Here is a 21501-nt window from a genome sequence, read left to right as displayed (position 1 = left end):
AACAGATGGATGGAAGTCGGGTTTTGAATAAGCTATGCTTTCTGAGGGCCATGTTGTTATGTTAACAAAACGTTATATTTCTGAGGGCCAATACCATTATTATAAGTCAAACATATACAGTATAAAAAATAAACATACACAGTACTGAGCTAGCTTCACCAAAATGGTACAACGATAGTTTTCTGTGTAGAGTGACTAAGTATATAATGATGTACAGTAAATCATGAGAAATGAACACCCTAATATACACTGAGTGAACAAAACATTAGGAACACCTGCTCTTTCCATGACAGACTGACCAGGTGAAAGCTATGATCCCTTATTGATGTCACTTCAATCAGCGTAGATGAAGGGAGGAGACAGGTTAAAGAAGGATTTTTAAGCTTTGAGACAATTGAGACATGGATTGTGTATGTGTGCCATTCAGAGGGTGAATGGGCAAGAAAATATTTAAGTGCCTTTGAATGGTAGTAGCAGGGTTTATACACATTTTGACAGATGGAATTTCATGACCTTTAACCAAATGTCCATGGCCAACAATTGTTGGCATCTCTATGTACTTATAAAAAAGCGTAATGTGGTATCGACACTGGGAGGCTGCTCTCTGATCCCATGTACCATCTCCTGTCACTGTACAAGGCACTTAACCCCCCCACAAAGTAGAACACCTGTTAGGCAACTGTATAAAACACGTGGTCAGCCCTCAGTCTGGAGAGCTACTGGGTGTTCAGGCTTTTGATCAAGCCCTGCTCAAACACATCAGGGCCAGTTTATCAAGGTCCGGTTGAGCAGTTCATTTCTAAACTGTGGTTTGTCAGAGAGGGACTGGAATAAAAACCTGCACACCCATAAGCTCTCCTGGAGGATGGTTGACCATCATTGATGTAATCTGTTCTCTATTATATTTTATAGGCCTACCTGCTGATGCAATGTCCGACTGTCTCTCACTCCTTGAGCAACGGCCCACTTGTCTTGCACTATGCATAACGATCCTGGCTAATATGTTGATTATATTTGATTGATAAAATATTTAACTGTGCCTAAATAAATTACATCAACAGAAATTATTAACAATTTCCATGACTTTTCCAAAACATTTCAGATTCTCCAAAACTTTTCCAGGCCTGGAAAACACCATTTAAAAATGCCATGACTTTTTCAGGATTTTCATGACAATACGAACCCTGGTAGGTGCCAGGCACACTGGTTTGAGTGTGTCAAGAACTTCAACACTGTTGGGTTTTTCACGCTCAACAGTTTCACCTGTGTATCAAGAATGGTCCACCACCCAAAGGACATCCAGCCAACTTGACACAACTGTGGGAAGCACTGGCATCAACATGGGCCAGCATCCCTGTGGAACGCTTTCGACACCTTGTAGAGTCCATGCCCTGACGAATTGAGGCTGTTCTGAGGGCAAAAGGGGGTGCAACTCAATATTAGGAAGGTGTTCATAATGTTTTGTACACTCATTGTAGACTTCCATTGACTGAGGTATGGGGTTCCATGAGCGGTACCTGGGCTATGTTGGCCTGGGAGGCCAGGCGAATCATGATGTCCAGTTTCTCAAGTTTTACGTAGATGGGGTCATTGTACTTGACAAAGAACACCTTGATCTCCTGCTTCAGGATCTCAGGCCTAAAGAGTAGAGATGACATTTATTATAGGAACAGAACATCGATCTATCCATCTGGTCCTAATCTGAACCAACAGAGCTGAGAGAGGGGAAGGGTACATAGGAAGATACATGCTGTCATCTAGTGGCAAGGAAGTGAGGATGGCACAAAACTAAAACATTGTGCCAAAACATCTTAACGAAACAGTCTTATCTAACATCAAACATTCCACATCACTGAAGGATTAATTTAGAAAGGGCTAAACAAGGGATAATTAACTAGATTCAGCCGTGGGCTGATATTTTCTTGAGCGGATGGTCAGGACTGCAAATTGACCGTAAGAAGCCGAAACAGATATAATATTTGACTAAAACATAATAATTTCAAACCTTGCTTGCATTTGTATACGATCACATACAGTATATATCTCTATTATGCGTGGGAATACTTTGGAACAGATTTCCAAAACTAAAATCACTTGGAGCTGACCTGCTGGTGTTTTTACAGTCTTTTATGTCCAACAATTTAAAAGAAATACACTGAACAAAAATTTAAAAACGCAACATGCAACAATTTCTAAGATTTTACTGAGTTACAGTTCATAGAAGGAAATTAGTCAATTTAACTAAATTCATTAGGCCCTAATCTATGGATTGCACATGACTGGAAATACAGATATGCATCTGTTGGTCACAGATACCCTAAAAGAAAAAAGTTAGGGGCGTGAATCAGAAAACCAGTCAGTATCTGGTGTGACCACCATTTGCCTCATGCAGCGCGACATCTCCTAATACATAGAGTTAATCAGCCTGTTGATTGTGGCCTGTGGAATGTTGTCCCAATCCTCTTCAATAGCTTTGTGAAGTTGCTGGATATTGGCGGGAACTGGAACATGCCGTCCTACACGTCGATCCAGAGCATCCCAAACATGCTCAATGGGTGACATGTCTGGTGAGTCTGCAGGCCATGGAACAACTGGGACATTTTCAGCATCCAGGAATTGTGTACAGATCCTTCTGACATGGGGCCGTGTATTATCATGCTAAAACATGAGGTGATGGCGGCGGATGAATGGCACGACAATGGGCCTCAGGATCTCGTCACGGTATCTCTGTGCATTCAAATTGCCATCGATAAAATGCAATTGTTTTCATGTCCGTAGCTTATGCCTGCCCATACCATAACCCCACCGCCACCATGGGGTTCACAACGTTGACATCAGCAAACTACATTTGGATGGCTCTGTTCCAGCCCTGATCCCTTGGAGGCTAGTCTAGGTTTTCAAATTGGTAGGGCTATGTTTCTCTCTTGTCCATAAAAATACTCAGATATCAGTTATATTAGCCTACCTATTAAAAATGAATATTATAGCCATATCAAGTGTAGGCTATTGTTATTTAATCTTGATCATCTGGGTAAGCGCATTTGCAACATTCTTCCATTAGGCTACTTTGACAGTTTGTCTGCAAAAAAAAAAAAAGGGATGGGATGGGATTTCACTTAGTACCTATAGTATAGCCTGCCTTGCGCTAAATCAGAAAAAAAATTATGGCTGACCTGGTGGGAAAGAAATAATTTCTTTGCCTATTGGCAGTTCTGACCGAAGTCACTTGCAGAATACGCAAAAAGATTATCAGGGCAAAGGATGGGCAAAGGATGGACAAACTACAAACCTCTGTCAACATTTACAAGTCCATCATCCTCCTGAGTTTGCTTCTCTAGGGCAGAAAAGGTGAACATGTTGGTGTTCCTTGCCAGAAACCTTTAGGTAGGACTAAGACATGGTAAAAAACAACTAGACCTAATGGTTCCTCATTGTACTTTACTAAGACTTATTTGCACTGTTAGTTTTTTTGCACTCATTTAGGTTACTTTCATTCTTATTTTGTTTAGGCTAATTTATTTATTTTGTAACTTCTAGGCCTATATTTAAGATGTGTACAGTTCGATAGGCATATCCTAATAGTCCTATTAGATTTTAGCCTATGCCAATGTTCATTCGTTTTTAAGCGTTATAAAGAATTGTATTAATAATCATTTGTTATATCGGATAGTATATTTTGAATTTTTACATTTCGATAGGCAAAAGGCATTGCCTAAGGATAATAGGCCTATTCGTTCTTAGCCTAAGTATTATAAAGAATGTTATAGGCTAAATAATAATTTGTTTTATCTGACTATTGTTGACTTTTATATAAATGCACAATTTGTAAGCTATTCAAACTAAAATTGTTTGTGAGACAACTACGACACCGACTCATCATTCATTTATGTTTTGTTCCCGCTTATTGAAAGTGCTGCTGTGGGAGCTTATGCTCGATTGCCCATAGCGCAATTCAAGGACACGAATAAACACTGACAATATTAGTTTATAAGTTTAACTTGTAAAAGTAACATTTAGCCTACTGTAACTTTTATTGAAGTAGCCTATGTGTAGGCTATAGCCTATTATTGGCTATTTGGTTTGCATGGAGGAAGTTTCTGACAGCACAATCTATTTTGCCTACACTTTGGTCAATTTCCTATTCGATTAGTTTATCTTGCAATTGTTTATTCTCTCTCTCATTATTACTATACTATGTTTTTATTTAGGCTATTCGCAAACAACTTTCTGAGATGGAACTCTGTTAGGCCTAAACATTCATTTGATGGTTGATAATGAAAGAGTATGCTATGCCAAGTTAAAATTGAATGGGGATTGGGGAGAAAAAGGGAAATTAAGATATTAAAACAATAAGCCAGACAACGGAAAAGGCCCATGATCACCCGACATTGGAGAGGGGGGAAAAAAACATGTTAGGCCCTATCTGACATTTCGCGCTGCTTTGGTGCTCGCTGCTCTTTCTACAATCTACATTGTTCTCTTGCATTATGTTAATAGTCTAACTACCACATACAGTACCAGTCAAAAGTTTGGACACACCTACTCATTCAAGGGTTTTTCTTTATTTTTACATTGTAGAATAATAGTGAAGACATCAAAACTATGAAATAACACATACGGAATCATGTAGTAACCAAAAAAGTGTTAAATGAATCAAAATATATTTTATATTTGAGATTCTTCAAATAGACACCATTTGCCTTGATGACAGCTTTGCACACTCTTGGTATTCTCTCAACCAGCTTCATGAGGTAGTCACCTGGAATGCATTTCAATTAACAGGTGTGCCTTCTAAAAAGTTAATTTGTGGAACTTCTTCCCTTCTTAATGCGTTTGAGCCAACCAGTTGTGTTGTGACAAGGTAGGGGAGTATACAGATGATAGCCATTTTTTGGTAAAAGACCAAGTCCATATTATGGCAAGAACAGCTCAAATAAGCAAAGATAAACAACAGTCCATCATTACTTTAAGACATGAAGGTCAGTCAATACGGAACATTTCAAGAACTTTGAAAGTTTCTTCAAGTGCAGTCGCAAAAACCATCTAGCGCTATGATGAAACTGGCTCTCATGAGGACCGCCACAGGAATGGAAGACCCAGGGTTACCTCTGCTGCAGAGGATAAGTTCATTAGAGTTACCAGCCTCAGAAATTGCAGCCCAAATAAATGCTTCAGAGTTCAAGTCACAGACACATCTCAACATCAGCAATGGACATTAGACCGGTGGAAATGTGTCCTTTGGTCTGGAGTCCAAATTTGAGATTTTTGGTTCCAACCGCCGTGTCTTTGTGAGACGCGGTGTGGGTGAACGGATGATCTCTGCATGTGTAGTTCCCACCATAAAGCATGGAGGAGGTGATGTTATGGTGTGGGGGTGCTTTGCTGGTGACACTGTCTGTGATTTATTTAGAATTCCAGGCACACTTAACCAGCATGACTAACACAGCATTCTGCAGCGATACGCCATCCTATCTGGCTTGGGCTTAGTGGGACTATCATTTGTTTTTCAACAGGACAATGACCCAAAACACCTCCAGGCTGTGTAAGGTCTATTTTACCAAGAAGGAGAGTGATGGAGTGCTGCATCAGATGACCTGGCCACCACAATCACCCGACCTCAACCAAATTGAGATGGTTTGGGATGAGTCGGACGGCAGAGTGAAGGAAAAGCAGCCAACAAGTGTTCAGCATATGTGGGAACTCCTTCAACACTGTTGGAAAAGCATTCCAGGTGAAGCTGGTTGAGAGAATACCAAGAGTGTGCAAAGCTGTCATAAAGGCAAAGGGTGGCTATTTGAAGAATCTCAAATATAAAATATATTTTGATTTGTTTAACACTTCTTTGGTTACTAAATGTTCATTTTTCCCTGTCTTTCAAAGATAATTCGTAAAAATCAAAATAAACACAGATCTTAATTTTAAAGGGTTTAAAGGGTTTCCCATGCTTTTTCAATGAACCATAAACAATGAATGAACATGCACCTGTGGAACGGTCATTAAGACACACAGCTTACAGACGGTAGGCAATTAAGGTCACAGTTATGAAAACTTAGGACACTAAAGAAGCCGTTCTACTGACTCTGAAAAACACCAAAAGAAAGATGCCCAGGGTCCCTGCTCATCTGCGTGAACGTGCCTTAGGCATGCTGCAAGGAGGCATGAGGACTGCAGATATGGCCAGGGCAATAAATTGCAATGTCCGTACAGTGAGACGCCTAAGACAGCGCTACAGGAAGACAGGACGGACAGCTGATCGTCCTCGCAGTGGCAGACCACGTGTAACAACACCTGCACAGGATCGGTACATCCGAACATCACACCTGCGGGACAGGTACAGGATGGCAACAACAACTGCCCAAGTTACACCAGGAACGCACAATCCCTCCATCAGTGCTCAGACTGTCCGCAATAGGCTGAGAGAGGCTGGACTTAGGGCTTGTAGGCCTGTTGTAAGGCAGGTCCTCACCAGACATCACCGGAAACAACGTCGCCAATGGGCACAAACCCACTGTCACTGGACCAGACAGGACTGGCAAAAAGTGCTCTTCACTGACGAGTCGCGGTTTTGTCTCACCAGGGGTGATGGTCGGATTCGTGTTTATCGTTGAAGGAATGAGCGTTACACCGAGGCCTGTACTCTGGAGCGGGATCGATTTGGAGGTGGAGGGTCCGTCATGGTCTGGGGCGGTGTGTCACTTTAATTTTGACCCCCCCTTTGTTCAGGAACACATTATTCAATTTATTTTAGTCACATGTCTGTGGAACTTCTTCAGTTTACGTCTCAGTTGTTGAATCTTGTTATATTCATACCAATATTTTCACATGTTAAGTTTGCTGAAAATAAACGCAGTTGACAGTGAGAGGACGTTTCTTTTTTTGCTGAGTTTACATAATTCCATATGTGTTATTTCATAGTTTTGATGTCTTCACTATTATTCTACAATGTAGAAAATAGTAAAAATTAAGAAAAACCCTTGAATGAGTAGGTGTGTCCAAACTTTTGACTGGTACTGTATGTACTGAAAATGTAGGCTATGGAACAAAGATAAATGATATAAAGAATGATAGTAAAAAGCTCTGGAGTACCTTAAATGAAATTTTAGGCAGCTAACTCAGCTCCACCCTTCATCATAACAAAACCCTTTGATATTGCCAACCACTTCATAAACTTTTTTGTTGACAAGATTAGCAAATTTAGGGAATCTTATTTGAGTCAGAAAGGATGTTCATATGATAAGGGAAATATACAAAACATTGCAGAGAGCATATCCAACTGACAATCTCTTAGAAAAAAATATATAAACTATTAGAGCCAAGACTTAAAAAGAACTGATGTTGGCACTAGATGGAGGGAAAGTTGGAGCATAACTAACGAAATTACAGTTAATGAAAATGGACACTTAATCCAGTATATGCTAATGTGTAGAATTTATTATACAAGAGACAAAATGTACAAATTCTACAGCACAACGGCAGAGTCATGTCTTAAGTGTAATACTAATAATGACTCAATAATCCATGCTTTCTGGGAACGCTATAAAGTCCAGAAGTTGTGGGTGGAGCTAGAAAGTTGGCTGTCAGAAGTATTACAATGTAAACATACTTTTAATCCGTCTGTCTGCATATTTCAAGTCATGGCATACATGGGTGTAGTGAGATACCCGATGGGTTGGACGATTCTCTTCTCATCACTCATCTTGAAAAAACGTATACTAAAAACGTGGAAATCAATCAAACCGCCATCATTAACACGATGGAAAAATCTAATGATTTATTGTTAAAATATTGAAAGTGTGTGGGCTACGGCAAGAAAAAAATGGTGCCGTTTCAGGCCATGTGTCGGAAAGTGATGCGGGCGCTGGAGATGGGGATGTGTGCTAGTGGGTCTGGGTTGGTGTGATGTTGTTGATGTTTGTATGATGTTGTCATTTGTATGTGTATGTCATTGACCATAACATATTGCTGGAAAAACGTAGGTGTTATGAATTAACATCCTCTGCCTTATCATGGATGGAAAGTTACCTAGTCAATAGAACACAGAGGGTTTTCTTTAATGGAAGCCTCTCTAATGCAAATTCGGTTGAGTGTGGTGTACCGCAGGGTAGCCGGCTTGGACCATTATTGTTTTCTGTGTTTACTAATGACTTTCCACTGACCTTGAATAAAGCCTGTGTCCATGTACACTGACGACTCAGCAGAATACACGTCGGCTGCAACAGTAAAATAAATAACTGACACCCTTAACATAGCGCTCCAGTCAGTTTTAGAATGGGTAACTAGCAATTGGCTGATGCAAAATATTTAAAAAACTCAAAGCATCATCTGGATCTATTATTTAATAATGTGCCTATTGAGCAAGTTGAATAGACTAAACTGCTGGGTGTCACCCTAGATAGCAAGCTATCATGGTCAAAACATATAGACTCAAATGGTTACTAAAATGGGAAGAGGTCTGTCCATGATAAGGCGTTGCTCTACTTTCTTGATATCTAGGTCAATCAGACGGGTACTACAGGCCCTAGTTTGTCTCACCTGGACTACTGTCCAGTTGTGTGGTCAGGTGCGGCAAAGAAGGACATAGGCAAATTGCAGTTGGTCCAAAACAGAGCAGCACGTATTGCACTTAGAAGTACACGGAGGGCTAATGTCAATGACATGCATGTCAATCTCTCCTGGCTCAAAGTTGAGGAGAGATTGACTGCATCACTATTGGTCTTTGTGCGAGGTGTTGATGTATTGAAGGTACCAAGCTGTCTGTTCAAGCAGTTGGCACACAGTTCGGACACTCATCGGTATCACACAAGACATGCAACCAGAGGTCTCTTCACAGTCCCCAGGTCCAGAACAGAGGATGGGAAACACACAGTATTAAATAGAGCCATGACTAAATGGAACTCTCTGCCACCCCAGGTAACTCAAGCTAGCAAAAGAAAACAGATTTTAAAAAACAGATAAAAGAACACCTTACGGCACGACAGGGATTGTGAAGAGACACTGACATTTTTATGCATATTGTATTGTATTTTGCATTATGTATGTGATACGTGGTTGGAATATGACTGTGAGATGTGGTTGTCTCGCCTGGCTATCTTAAGATGAATGCACTAGCTGTGGGTCGCTCTGGGTGGGAGCGTCTGCTGAATGGCTAAATTGTGATGTAAATGTAGTGCTATGTATATTATGTATTTGATTTGTTATGTTGTTTCCTGTTTGGACCCCAGGAAAAGTAACCACTGCCTCGGCGGCAGCTAATTGGGGATCCTAATAAATACTAAATATGGCAAATAGGGAATGGGCCATTGGGCATGTTGCCCTGCTGTGTGCTCACTGCGCTGTGCTGTTGTGTGCTGCCAGACACCGGCTGTGCAGTCAAGTTCAAATATGCTACAACATCGTTTGAACATCACGATGTCGTCACCATAGACAATGGCTGTCAAACATCATCGATAGACGATGCAATCGTAAAATCGCCCAGCCCTACAATAAAGTATTTATCAGCAAGTTGCCCCCTGACCTTTTCTGGACGATGAGGTTGATATTCCTGAGGGCCACATACTGGACCTCTGGCTCCCCAGAGAGAAGGGTGACCAGCGGTGGGGACAGCTTCTTCAGCAGGGTGTTGTAGTAGTCCGACTCCTTGGGCAGCAGCTCCAGGAACTTCATCAGCACCTTGACAGCCGACAGCACCACCGCCGAGTTGGCGTGGGAGAGACGGGGCGTGACCCGCTCGCAGATGCTGGGAGAGAAAGTGGAGGACAGACAGGTTTATTAGTGCAATCCATATATTACAAAGTCATTAAAAGTTGACAACACCATAACAAGTGAATGTATGCACAAACGCAGCAGCTGATAAAGATTTAGTCCACAGGACTTATTGTGGAGATTTATCACAACTACCAGCACAGGAGATAACTACTTGTTGTATTTTTTGATAAGGCAATTATACGGATCTGGTGGTCTGTATGTTTATGTACATATTGGGATGAATATATGCAAGTTTGTGCATCTCTAGACCCTATTTAGAATGATTGATGTGATACTGTGTAACCACATTTAAACAAACAGCAAGGGCATATAAACAGTGGAGCACAGCAATGTCTCAGTTTGTTTCCCTTGTATGTGGCACTGGTGTGGCTAAGACGAGAAATGTATTGGCTGGCAACCATAAAGTAGAAGAAAATATAAATTTCACAAGACCTTTGGGCAGCATAGTACCATGAAGCAGGATTTAGACATTTGCAAACAAACATTTAAAAGTTCTCACAAAACAAAACTTGGATGAGTATTGCAAATATGTTACTCTGACAACTAAGTCAGCTTTAAGTTTAGTTTCTATTTTAAAAAAATAGAAAATCCAAAAAGTTTTCAGAACTAACTCAGTTAATCTATTTGTTTGAAGGGCCGACAAAACGTGTGTACGTACCTCTGGGCCTCGCGCTCGTCTTTGGGGTTGTAGTTGGACAGGCAGTCCAGGATGAAGATCTGGCCCCACTCGGTGCACTCGTTGAGGGCCGTCAGCAGCTTGTTGATGTTCTGTGGGTTGAGGTCCAGCAGGTTGCTGTTGGGGTGGGACTCACTGATCTCAGACAGAGCTGCCACCGCGTTGGCCACCACCTGGAGGTTCAGACACAGTGGCCAGTGATTAGGAAAACATGATGTACTCGGTCTTGTCTGGCATGGTGAGCAAAGCCTTTCATAGGGGAAATAGTATTAATCATGACTAACTCTGTTGAAACAGGTCTTGGAAAAACACCCTTACAGGCTGTTTTTAAATTACCCCAGGCCCACGAATGAAGTGTATAAGAAAAGTCTGAGAATTTCGCCTGACATGTATGTACATAGATATGATATACACACAGATATGTACATAGTCTGGGTTGTGCCTAGGGGCCTACTGCCAGCCTTACATACCATGGGGTTGGAGTCGGCAATGAGGTCCCTGAGGGAGTCCAGGAAACCCTGGTCCTCCACCATCTGGGCGTTGATGTCGTGGAGCTTTGCCACGCACACTGCTGCCGTCTTTCTCACGTATGGGTCCTCGTCCTTCAGACACTTCCTCAGCGGCTCACACAGGTACTCTGTAATCTTGTCCACGCGGATGCAGCCCATGGTGCGCACGGCCAGGGCCCGGATCAGGGGGTTAGGGTCCTCACAGTCCTGAGGGAGAGAGAGGTAAGATATCTATGGGTAGGGAAGTGCAGTATTGTAATGGCTAGGCTGTGTAATATGTTAAAAGCCAAAGCAAGTGGAAAACCATGTATCAAAAAATAAAAGGCCTTGCCTTGACAAAGCTATTGACAGCCATGATGGCCATGTCGGGCTGGCTCTTGGCGTAGTTCATCAGGTACAGGTAGACCAGCTTTTTCAGCTCCAGGTTGTCAGTCTGCATGCAGTTCACCACGTCTGGGAAGAGGGAGCTAAAGGACAGAGGGATAGGACATCGTCAATGTTAGCTCATCACTATAACTCACAATATTTTGACAGGGAGGCAATTATAACTCTACATATCAAGTCAGAACATTTTGCATTTAAATATTTTTAATAATAGAGATTATCATACATAACTTGCTAACTATAGCAAGTAGGCAGTCTCTTTTACATTAAAGTAAAAGTAATTGCTGAACAGTGTTTGGAGAGCAGAAGCTGCAGACACCATGTCATTAGATAATGTCAGAGGGATGTATAGGTCAACACACAGAACTGTCAAAGGATGCAATCAGCTGTACTGTACCTGACATCCTTGCCCACAGTCATAGCCGCAATGACCTTCTTCACTGCCTCCTTCCTCTTCTCCTTCTTCTCATTGTTCAGCTCTGCCTTCAGCTCAAAGATCTCCCCTGTAACAGGATACAGATGCAATGTTAGTGACAGTCCAGTGTGACAACAGAATGATACTCTCATCCAGCAACACTGGTAGAGCTGTCAGTTCAGTTGTCAGTTTTATCATGAACAGTTTAGTGGTAATTTCATACATTCTTTGTCTGTGAGGAGAGTAGGAGCCAATCTATTTCCATCAAGAGTTATGTTGCACTGTTTAATATTGTTCACACCAGCCTAATGATAGGCATGCACTCTTGATCAAGGGGGTGATGTGTCATTGAAGAAGACAATACCAAGAATCGTTTTAAGACTCACCTTTTTTATTTGTTGTAAAATATTTTGAGTCAGTCATTGTTGATGTTCTTCAAATCTGTTACAGGGAAATATCCAGCATTAGAGGACACAGGACAGGACACATATAATAGGCCTCAATGAAGTAGTGATTTAAATAAAAAAAGTCAACGTTTTTTTAACTCGAACCATCTGCGGGCTTGATGGGGACCCCCGCGCGTGTGTTTGACGCGACACCTCTGGCCTAGAGGCTACGACGACACATTGCTAATAATTATAGTTATATATATATATATATATATAATCTTGGCTTCTAAATATGTTTTATACAGTTGAATGAGACATAACAAGCAAAGCACAAATATTACAGCACCCCATGACAGACAATAGCTGGATGTCACGACAGCAGCAATCAGCGTCACTTTCACTAGCTAACGTTAGCTAACTAACTGACTAGCTAGCTAGCTTTCTAGTTTTGAAGGCAGTTTACTGCCTTTTATAATAAAGTGAAAAAACAGGTTGGTCAATAGCCTAGCTATTATAAATGCAGCAAGCTTAACCTAACAACAGAGCCAAGTATTTTAAATGGCAAGGCAAATATTGTCTTGCGTGTGACCCCAGGCCAGTGGAGGAGGGAAAACATCTGTCATACTAAGCTATCGTTAGCTGGCTAGGGATGTGAGGCCTCTGTACATTTAGGTAGCTAACGTTAGTTAGCATTAACGTAAAAACGGCACACACAAAAAAATCATAATTACAAATTGAAAGGTACAGACTTGTTTTGTGGTAATTTCAATAAGAAAATGTGACGTTATTCCACAATTGGAAAGATGTTTTTACTCCTTGATTACCGCAGAGGAATAGCTAGCCGTGGAAAGATAGCACTCCCGGAAAAACAAAATGAGTGAAGTGCGTCGGAGCTAGAAAGGCGTAACACCGGATTACATTTCATTTCCACCGGAAATAGCCGGACTATCTTTACAGAGGGGCACGAAGTAGGTGAAAGAAACACGAAAACAACACCAGCAGCTCAACAGTAACGTTTGAATTAAATAAATCAGGGTAGCTAGCTATGCCTCTTTATGATTTGGCTGTCCCATTTTCATCAGTGGAAATTGATGTAGCTAGCTATTTATATTTGTTGAACTTGTGTAGTATAAAGTGGTAAACTACTAAGCAAGCGAACTACGTTACTAACTTCACTCGCGGTCACTGTAGCCAACTTGGCTAACTATTTAGGTCATTAAGCCTTTTGCCAACCGTGTTTGAAGTCACCAGCCATGGCGGAACGTGGTGCACATTTGACAACTGCAGCTGCAGACGACAGACCGTCGATATTCGAGGTCTTGGCACAGGACTCCCTGATGGGTGCGGTAAGACCCGCCTTGCGACACGCTGTGAAGGTTCGACGATATTTTCTCACCCCTGTAATTTTTGCTACATCAGCAGACACTTGAGGTGTATTCATTACGCCGTTGGTTCGTTTCCCACGGGGGGCCAGTATGAAAATGTATGCACTCACTAACTGTAAGTCGCTCTGGATAAGAGTGTCTGCTAAATGACTAAAATGTAATGTAAAAATGAGTCTGTTGCATAACGTTTCGTCTGTTGCAAAACGTTTTGCAACAGAATCAGTTTACTCCAAACGGTAAACATTTTGCAACAAAATTAGTTTCTATTGGACAAATTCAGGTAGGACCTTCCCCGTTCCTTTTGGTTCTTAAACGGTAAACTGTTTCCGAAGAAAGACGTAATAAATACACCCCAGTAAGAAACTATAAACCATGTTTATCCAACAACGGTTGATTATTTTAAACGGCTGGAACAAAAGCCTGCACACATGCTGATATACACTGCTCAAAAAAATAAAGGGAACACTTAAACAACACAATGTAACTCCAAGTCAATCACACTTCTGTGAAATCAAACTGTCCACTTAGGAAGCAACACTGATTGACAATACATTTCACATGCTGTTGTGCAAATGGAATAGACAACAGGTGGAAATTATAGGCAATTAGCAAGACACCCCCCAATAAAGGACTGGTTTTGCAGGTGGTGACCACAGACCACTTCTCAGTTCCTATGCTTCCTGGCTGACGTTTTGGTCAGTTTTGAATGCTGGCGGTGCTTTCACTCTAGTGGTAGCATGAGACGGAGTCTACAACCCACACAAGTGGCTCAGGTAGTGCAGCTCATCCAGGATGGCACATCAATGCGAGCTGTGGCAAGAAGGTTTGCTGTGTCTGTCAGCGTAGTGTCCAGAGCATGGAGGCGCTACCAGGAGACAGGCCAGTACATCAGGAGACGTGGAGGAGGCCGTAGGAGGGCAACAACCCAGCGGCAGGACTGCTACCTCCGCCTTTGTGCAAGGAGGAGCAGGAGGAGCACTGCCAGAGCCCTGCAAAATGACCTCCAGCAGGCCACAAATGTGCATGTGTCTGCTCAAACGGTCAGAAACAGACTCCATGAGGGTGGTATGAGGGCCCGACGTCCACAGGTGGGGGTTGTGCTTACAGCCCAACACCGTGCAGGACGTTTGGCATTTGCCAGAGAACACCAAGATTGGCAAATTCGCCACTGGCGCACTGTGCTCTTCACAGATGAACGCAGGTTCACACTGAGCACATGTGACAGAGTCTGGAGACGCCGTGGAGAACGTTCTGCTGCCTGCAACATCCTCCAGCATGACCGGTTTGGCGGTGGGTCAGTCATGGTGTGGGGTGGCATTTCTTTGGGGGGCTGCACAGCCCTCCATGTGCTCGCCAGAGGTAGCCTGACTGCCATTAGGTACCGAGATGAGATCCTCAGACCCCTTGTGAGACCATATGCTGGTGCGGTTGGCCCTGGGTTCCTCCTAATGCAAGACAATGCTAGACCTCATGTGGCTGGAGTGTGTCAGCAGTTCCTGCAAGAGGAAGGCATTGATGCTATGGACTGGCCCGCCCGTTCCCCAGACCTGAATCCAATTGAGCACATCTGGGACATGTCTCGCTCCATCCATCAACGCCACGTTGCACCACAGACTGTCCAGGAGTTGGCGGATGCTTTAGTCCAGGTCTGGGAGGAGATCCCTCAGGAGACCATCCGCCACCTCATCAGGAGCATGCCCAGGCGTTGTAGGGAGGTCATACAGGCACGTGGAGGCCACACACACTACTGAGCCTCATTTTGACTTGTTTTAAGGACATTACATCAAAGTTGGATCAGCCTGTAGTGTGGTTTTCCACTTTAATTTTGAGGGTGACTCCAAATCCAGACGTCCATGGGTTGATACATTTGATTTCCGTTGATAATTGTTGTGTGATTTTGTTGTCAGCACATTCAACTATGTAAAGAAAAAAGTATTTAATAAGATTATTTCATTCATTCGTATCTAGGATGTGTTATTTTAGTGTTCCCTTAATTTTTTTGAGCAGTGTATTTGTGCAGGTGAGTTGGAGAATGCTGGCCCATCAAGGTATCCTACTAGACTACAGAAATAGCATTATGATGTTGGATCACTTGATGTGTTAAATAGTTTGTATTAGACCTTGTATGACTTTTTAATACGTGGTGTCCATATACTGACTTTGCTGCACTGATATTAATGTATGATTCAAGTTTGATATGATGCAACTAACTTCTCTCAACTATTACCTCAGGTTCTGGCTGAGTCCAACCCCTCTCGCTACGGATTCCTCTGGCGGAGATTTGACGAGATTCACGCTGTTCTCGACGTATTGCTTCAGCACCATTTTCTGTCACGGACTAGCGCCTCATTCTCTGAGAACTTTTACAGCCTAAAGCGCGTTGCTGCTTCGGGGCGCGAGCGGCCAGCTCACCTGGGTCTGCATGGGAAACACCACTGGTGCTCGCTGATCCTGCTTGCCCTCGTTCCTTACCTGAGGGCCAAGCTGGAACAGGTACTGGCCAAGCAGAGGGACGAGGATGATTTTTCCATCCGCCTACCACAGACGCCCTTGCAAAGGATGTACAGGGCCTTCCTGGCATCCTACCCCTATGTCAGCATGGGCTGGGACAGCTGGGTCTTCTGCCAGCAGCTGCTGTATGTGTTTGGCCTAGCCAAGACCCACTCACCATTTCTGTGGCTGGCAGGTGTCAGGCTGGCTCACCTCACAGGACATGACATCACAAATATGGACCTCAAACCAGCCACCCCTTCCACGGCCATCGGCTCAAGGTAAGAATGAAATTGGGACATCCTGTCTCAAGGGACCCCGAGTTCAAAGAGCTTTATTCACTTTTAAAGCATTTAGCCTATAAGCATACTTCCCTCTGTTGTTCTTTCTTCCCAGTGTTGGTGAGAGGCTGCGGAGGCTGACGTCGACAGTGGTGGGGGGTGTGGCTCTGTCCCTCTCCACTAGTCTCTCCTTGGGAGTGTTTTTCCTGCAGTTCCTCGAGTGGTGGTACTCCTCAGAGAACCAGAGCACCATCAAGACCCTGACCTCCCATCCCACACCACCCCCTCCCATCCACCTCCAGGACCAACAACCACTGACCAGACAGAGCAAAGTATGTCCGCTCTGCTGCAAGGTCCGCACCAATGATACCGTTCTCTCCACCTCTGGTTTTGTCTTCTGTTACCGCTGTATTTATGTCTACATCAAAGCCAACCAGAGATGTCCGATGACTGGGTACCCCACTGAACTTCATCATCTCATCAAGATTTACTCACCAGAGAGCTAGAGAGAATCTTATTTCCATTCCCATGAGGGACTTTGACAATCATGTCACAATGACAATTTATACTGTAACTGATTAGTTAGTTATTGACTATATCCCTTATGACCATTTGTAAATAATTTAAGGCACTAACGGGGGGCCAGTATAAAAAAAAAAAACTGTAAGTCGCTCTGGATAAGAGCGTCTGCTAAATGACTAAAATGTAAATGTAAACATATCCCTAGCAGTTATGATAGTTTAAAGGCCCAATGCAGCTGTTTTTATCTCAATATCAACTCCCTTTTCCTATATTTACAACTTAGGTCAGCTATTCCCCTTGGGAAACCCAACTACCGAAACATCCAATGATGGGATTTATCAATCAATTATGAGGCCTCCTGAAAGGACTGATCTCTATAATATATAAACAACTTTAGGAAAGCTCATTCTGAGCTAGCCATTAAAAAAGTATGGTCCACAGAGTGAATTGAATCTGAACCATGCTTTAACTGGAACAGAGTATGGGAAAAATATGACCTTGTCATCCCGTAATCCGAACCATCAATTTATACATTTTAAGTTTGTTCACAGGCTGTATTTAACACCAAGGAAACACTTTACAATGAAATTGGCCAACTTCCAACTGTTCACTGTGTCCCCTAAATCAGGTAGGCGCATTCCTTCATATGATGTGGGAGGTAAATGCTTCTGGGGTAAAGTTAAAAAATTAATTTCGAAGTGCATGCATTTAAATATTCAGTGCTTTCCATCTATGTTACTTAACGATGATAGCCCCTTAAATCTCTCAATCAGAGAAGATTACTGCTGGCAGGCATCACTGCTGCAATTATACTTTTTTCTCTAACATGGCAACAACCATTTGAATACTCATTTAACCAGTGAATACAGTTCCTATTATAACAGAATTATTGACAGCGAGAATGAATGGTGCTAGTCAAGGCACAATTGAGGCCTGGACAAATATATACTGAACAAAAATATAAGCGCAACATGTAAAGTGTTGGTCCCATGTTTCATGAGCTGAAATAAAAGATCTCAGAAATGTTCCATACGCACAAAAAGCTTATTTCTCTCAAATTTTGTGCACAATTTTTTTTGCATCCCTGTTAGTGCGCATTTCTCCATTGCCAAGATTATCGATCCACCTGACAGGTGTGACATATCAAGTTGATTAAACAGCATAATCATTACACAGGTGCATCTTGTGTTGGGGACAATAAAAGGCCACTCTAAAATGTACAGTTTTGCCACAGATGTCTCAAGTTTTGAGGGAGCCTGCAATTGGCATGCTGACTGCAGAAATGTCCACCAGAGCTGTTGCCAGATAATTGAATGTTCATTTCTCTACCATAAACCGCCTCCGTCATTTTAGAGAATTTGGCAGTGCATCCAATAGGCTTGGGTTATACCGGGGTATTTGGAAATAGCCAAGGGATGGTTTTCAGTGCCGCCAATACCGTTGAAACTATTTTAAGTTGTTCAATAAATGTTAATATTTGTAACTACATTTACATTTTAGTCATTTAGCAGATGCTCTTATCCAGAGCGACTTACATGAGCAATTAGGGTTAAGTGCCTTGCTCAAGGGCACATCGACAGATGTTTCACCTAGTCGGCTCGGGGATTAGAACCAGCGACCTTTCGGTTACTGGCACAATGCTCTTAACCACCAAGCTACCTGCAGCCCACTACTTTAAGTAAATGCCTGCAGTCAACTTGTAAAATAATGTGACAGGTGAAATTAATGCGATCTGCTTTATTTCCTAATGTATTGCAGGCGAGTCCAGCTGTGTATTGACAGGGGTCGCGTTTTATATTGAAAGTCAAGTGTCATTTGTTTCAAGAGTGATCATGGACGTGCAACTATAGTTTTCCTTCACATAAAATACATTGGTGCAACACATTCGGCAGAAAATAGCTTCATTTTCATCAGATGACAACAGAAGTGCAACGCTATTTGGCTGGCTGCCACACAAGTAAAATAGCTTACAATGAAAAAGCAAGGTCTTTTTTGCAAAACCGATGCATGGCCATCATATTTCCAATGTTTATCATAGAAAGAATGTAGCCAGCTACATTTCCTAATGTTTTGCTTAAAGTTAATCTTGCATTTTACCTGAGAAAAGTAGGCTGGCTACACCGAGAAAAGTAACTACACATTGTCAGTGCTGTCTGTTGATTGAATGCCGTTCGTGAATTGTCATTGGAGTGGAGAAGTGCAACTGAGCACAAAATTAGTCTGATGCAGAACAAAAATTACAATAAGAAGCATTTTAGATCTGCGTTTACAAAACGCAGCAAGAGACTTATGCATTTTATATATTTTTTCGGTGTGAAAAATGAAGAATTCTGCGTTAACGTGACCCCTAAGTTTAACTTGCTAGTTATCTAAGCAAATGACTAAGGTGACGGGGCATCATATTGTGTAAGCTTTCTGTCGTGTTTTAGAAGTCAAGGACCTTTGGATGAGTTATCTGTACAGCTACCACTGCTATCTTTTGATATGCTTGGGTTTTTTCTCCTCTCTGCTCCTCCACAATCTTCGCAGAGCAGGCAGGCCCATTGCCCTAGCGAATCCCAGACTCCACACAGGTGTAGGCATGCTGCTTCAGAGCCAGTACCGTTCTTCATTCAGACAAGCGTGCCTCAAAACTTTGTTCATTTGCACAATGTCTCTCATTCACATTCGCTTGTAAATGTCCAAACTCAACAAAAATAACATTTGGTAGCTCCTACCTATATGTATAACTTTGAGCTGGATTGTCTGTCTTTGCAATTAGTTTATTTTCATTTGCGCTCGTTAGCATATTTAGCTAGCAGCCTCCATGGAAATTCTCTATTACTTGTGCTAATTTTGTTTGAATTCTGGCAAGATGCCCAATGGTCTTTTTAGCATTTTTTTTCGGCGGTACAGTATCTGTATTCCCAGCCATGTGAAATACATAGATTACTTCCTAATGAATTTCTCAATTGACTGATTTCCTCATATGAACTGTAAAATCTTTGAAATTGTTGCATGTTGCGTTTTTGATAGAATAATTTGGTAATTACTAATTATTACACTCCACTTTGTGAAATGTATTAAGAATAATAAGACTATAATCTAATAATGTGTTAAGCTTAGTTAGAAGTAAAACAAAGGCTTTGGCTTATCTTTAGATCTATGCAAGCGGAAAGCAACTGAAACCGATAACAGAAAACAGGATGTAAAACTAGACACTGAGAAGCATGTCCCCACCGTATGTGCCTGTATAAGATGCATATCTGCCCAGCAACAGAGTAGTTGTGTCTTCTGAAACCAGTACAGGAAGAGACAACTAGGTTGCTGTGCAAGCTTACAGAGAAATGTGACAATTGCCTAAATATGGGCTAGGAGCTTTCTCATTGGCCCACTTAGGGGCGTAGTAGAGGTATAAAAAACGTTGTGCATTGTATGATTTTCAGAGCGCTCTCAATGAATAAACCTACTGACCATTGCAATTAAGGGGTCTTTGTTTAATTAATTTAACCTAGAGATTTACCCCTCTGGGAATTATTCAAAGATTTAATTAGTGTTTGACTTCAATCATTGAGATAACAATTCTCGTGACAGTTTTATATATTTTTCAGTGTGTATATATATATATTTACTTGGTGTTCAAACAGGCACTTTTCATTAAAGTGATACTTCAGGATTTTGGCAATGAAGCCGTTTATCTACTTCCCCAGAGTCAGATAAACTTGTGGATACCATTTGTATGTCTCTGCGTGCAGTTTGAAGGAAGTTGCTAACGAGCTTTAGTGCAATTGCTAGTAGATACCATAAACTTCCAGTCATCGTGCTAATGCTAGTTAGCATTGGCTCGTGAAACTAACTCTGACTTCCTTCATACTGGATGCAGAGACATAAAAGTGGTATCGATGAATTCATCGGACTCTGGAGAAGTAGATAAAGGGCTTAATTGACAAAATCCCGAAGTATCCCTTTAAACGTCTGCAATAAATTAAATTTAGAAACAGGTCACAACCAACATGCCGATTTAGGTGAATGTGATCGATTGCGGTCTGGCTGGAGAGTTCAGCTAATATGATAGAGGGGATATGGCCTCTCATCCAGCTCACTCATTAAAACATCAGCTCAAAAGTTTCTGGAGTCCGGCCCAGTCTATGTTTAGAGTAGAGACAAAGGCCATTTCCTTTGGACGCTGGCCTAGTCTTGAGAATGTGATGCACCTCAGGTCAGATGGATCCAGCTCAAAACACATTTTATTTGTTACATGCTTCGTAGACTAACAGTGAAATGCTTACTTACGGGTCAATTTCCAACAATGCAGAGCATAATTGATAAGGAGCCTGTAAAACGTCCGCTATACATATATACAACTTCTGAAACGTAAGACAACACCATATTAGAGTATACAGCCATCCATTCCAAATGTCCACCGACCAGTTAACTGGCAGTAAAGGGTTAAACTGATTCCCATCTATGCAAATGGTAGACAAGTGGGGGCCTTCGATGCCAAAAAAGATTTGCGTCAACCGAGCAACAAGTGTGCAGAGTACAAAGTCTCAAAGTACTTTGCATTGTTTTGGTTCAACCCATAAAATCCACACTACTGTGTAGTAGGATGGTAGGACATATGGAAATACAATTCTAAGATGGCACACCAGGGTTGTTTTCACTAGAAACCAAACAGAACGAAACTGGGAGGGATCCCTACCTGA

At 42.1% G+C, this 21501-nt stretch overlaps 2 protein-coding genes across 4 annotated transcripts in view; one reads left to right on the top strand and one right to left on the bottom strand.

Moving 5' to 3' along the window:
* The window catches only part of LOC311142058 (AP-2 complex subunit beta), a 69535-nt gene extending 56511 nt beyond the window's left edge, over positions 1-13024 (bottom strand). The window contains exons 1-8 of one of the 2 annotated variants that reach the window (XM_084177612.1): positions 12888-13024; positions 12136-12190; positions 11732-11837; positions 11282-11417; positions 10912-11157; positions 10424-10614; positions 9515-9736; positions 1518-1638 (exon numbers count right to left, since the gene is read on the bottom strand). In XM_084177612.1, coding sequence (XP_084033738.1) covers positions 1518-1638; positions 9515-9736; positions 10424-10614; positions 10912-11157; positions 11282-11417; positions 11732-11837; positions 12136-12172 — 1059 coding nt within the window. In that variant the 5' untranslated portion in view covers positions 12173-12190; positions 12888-13024. The remainder of the gene's footprint in view (positions 1-1517; positions 1639-9514; positions 9737-10423; positions 10615-10911; positions 11158-11281; positions 11418-11731; positions 11838-12135; positions 12191-12887) is intronic. The other variant, XM_084177611.1, reaches the window with a different exon arrangement.
* Positions 13025-13091: 67 nt separating this feature from the next.
* On the top strand, positions 13092-20277 carry pex12 (peroxisomal biogenesis factor 12). 2 transcript variants are annotated; one of them, XM_084178773.1, is made up of 3 exons: positions 13092-13514; positions 15756-16294; positions 16410-20277. In XM_084178773.1, the coding sequence occupies exons 1-3, from the start codon at positions 13392-13394 to the stop codon at positions 16798-16800; spliced, it is 1053 nt and encodes a 350-aa protein (XP_084034899.1). In that variant the 5' UTR covers positions 13092-13391; the 3' UTR covers positions 16801-20277. The 2 variants fall into 2 exon arrangements, with proteins under 2 accessions (XP_084034899.1, XP_084034900.1); XM_084178774.1 differs by having other exon boundaries at positions 13124-13484.
* Positions 20278-21501: the final 1224 nt, after the last annotated feature.

The sequence above is a fragment of the Coregonus lavaretus genome (genome assembly GCF_964263955.1).
Source record: "Coregonus lavaretus genome assembly, chromosome: 15".
NCBI classification, from domain to species: Eukaryota; Metazoa; Chordata; class Actinopteri; order Salmoniformes; family Salmonidae; genus Coregonus; species Coregonus lavaretus.
The sequence above is the reverse complement of the archived record's forward strand: the minus strand, read 5'-3'. Positions and strand labels throughout refer to the sequence as shown.

Excerpts from the sequence above, each read along its gene's own strand:
- pex12 (XM_084178773.1), top strand. The coding sequence starts at position 13,392 with ATGGCGGAACGTGGTGCACATTTGACAACTGCAGCTGCAGACGACAGA. Across the intron at positions 13,515-15,755 it reads CCTTGCGACACGCTGTGAAG|GTTCTGGCTGAGTCCAACCC; the intron begins GTTCGACGATAT and ends CTATTACCTCAG. Across the intron at positions 16,295-16,409 it reads TCCACGGCCATCGGCTCAAG|TGTTGGTGAGAGGCTGCGGA; the intron begins GTAAGAATGAAA and ends CTTTCTTCCCAG.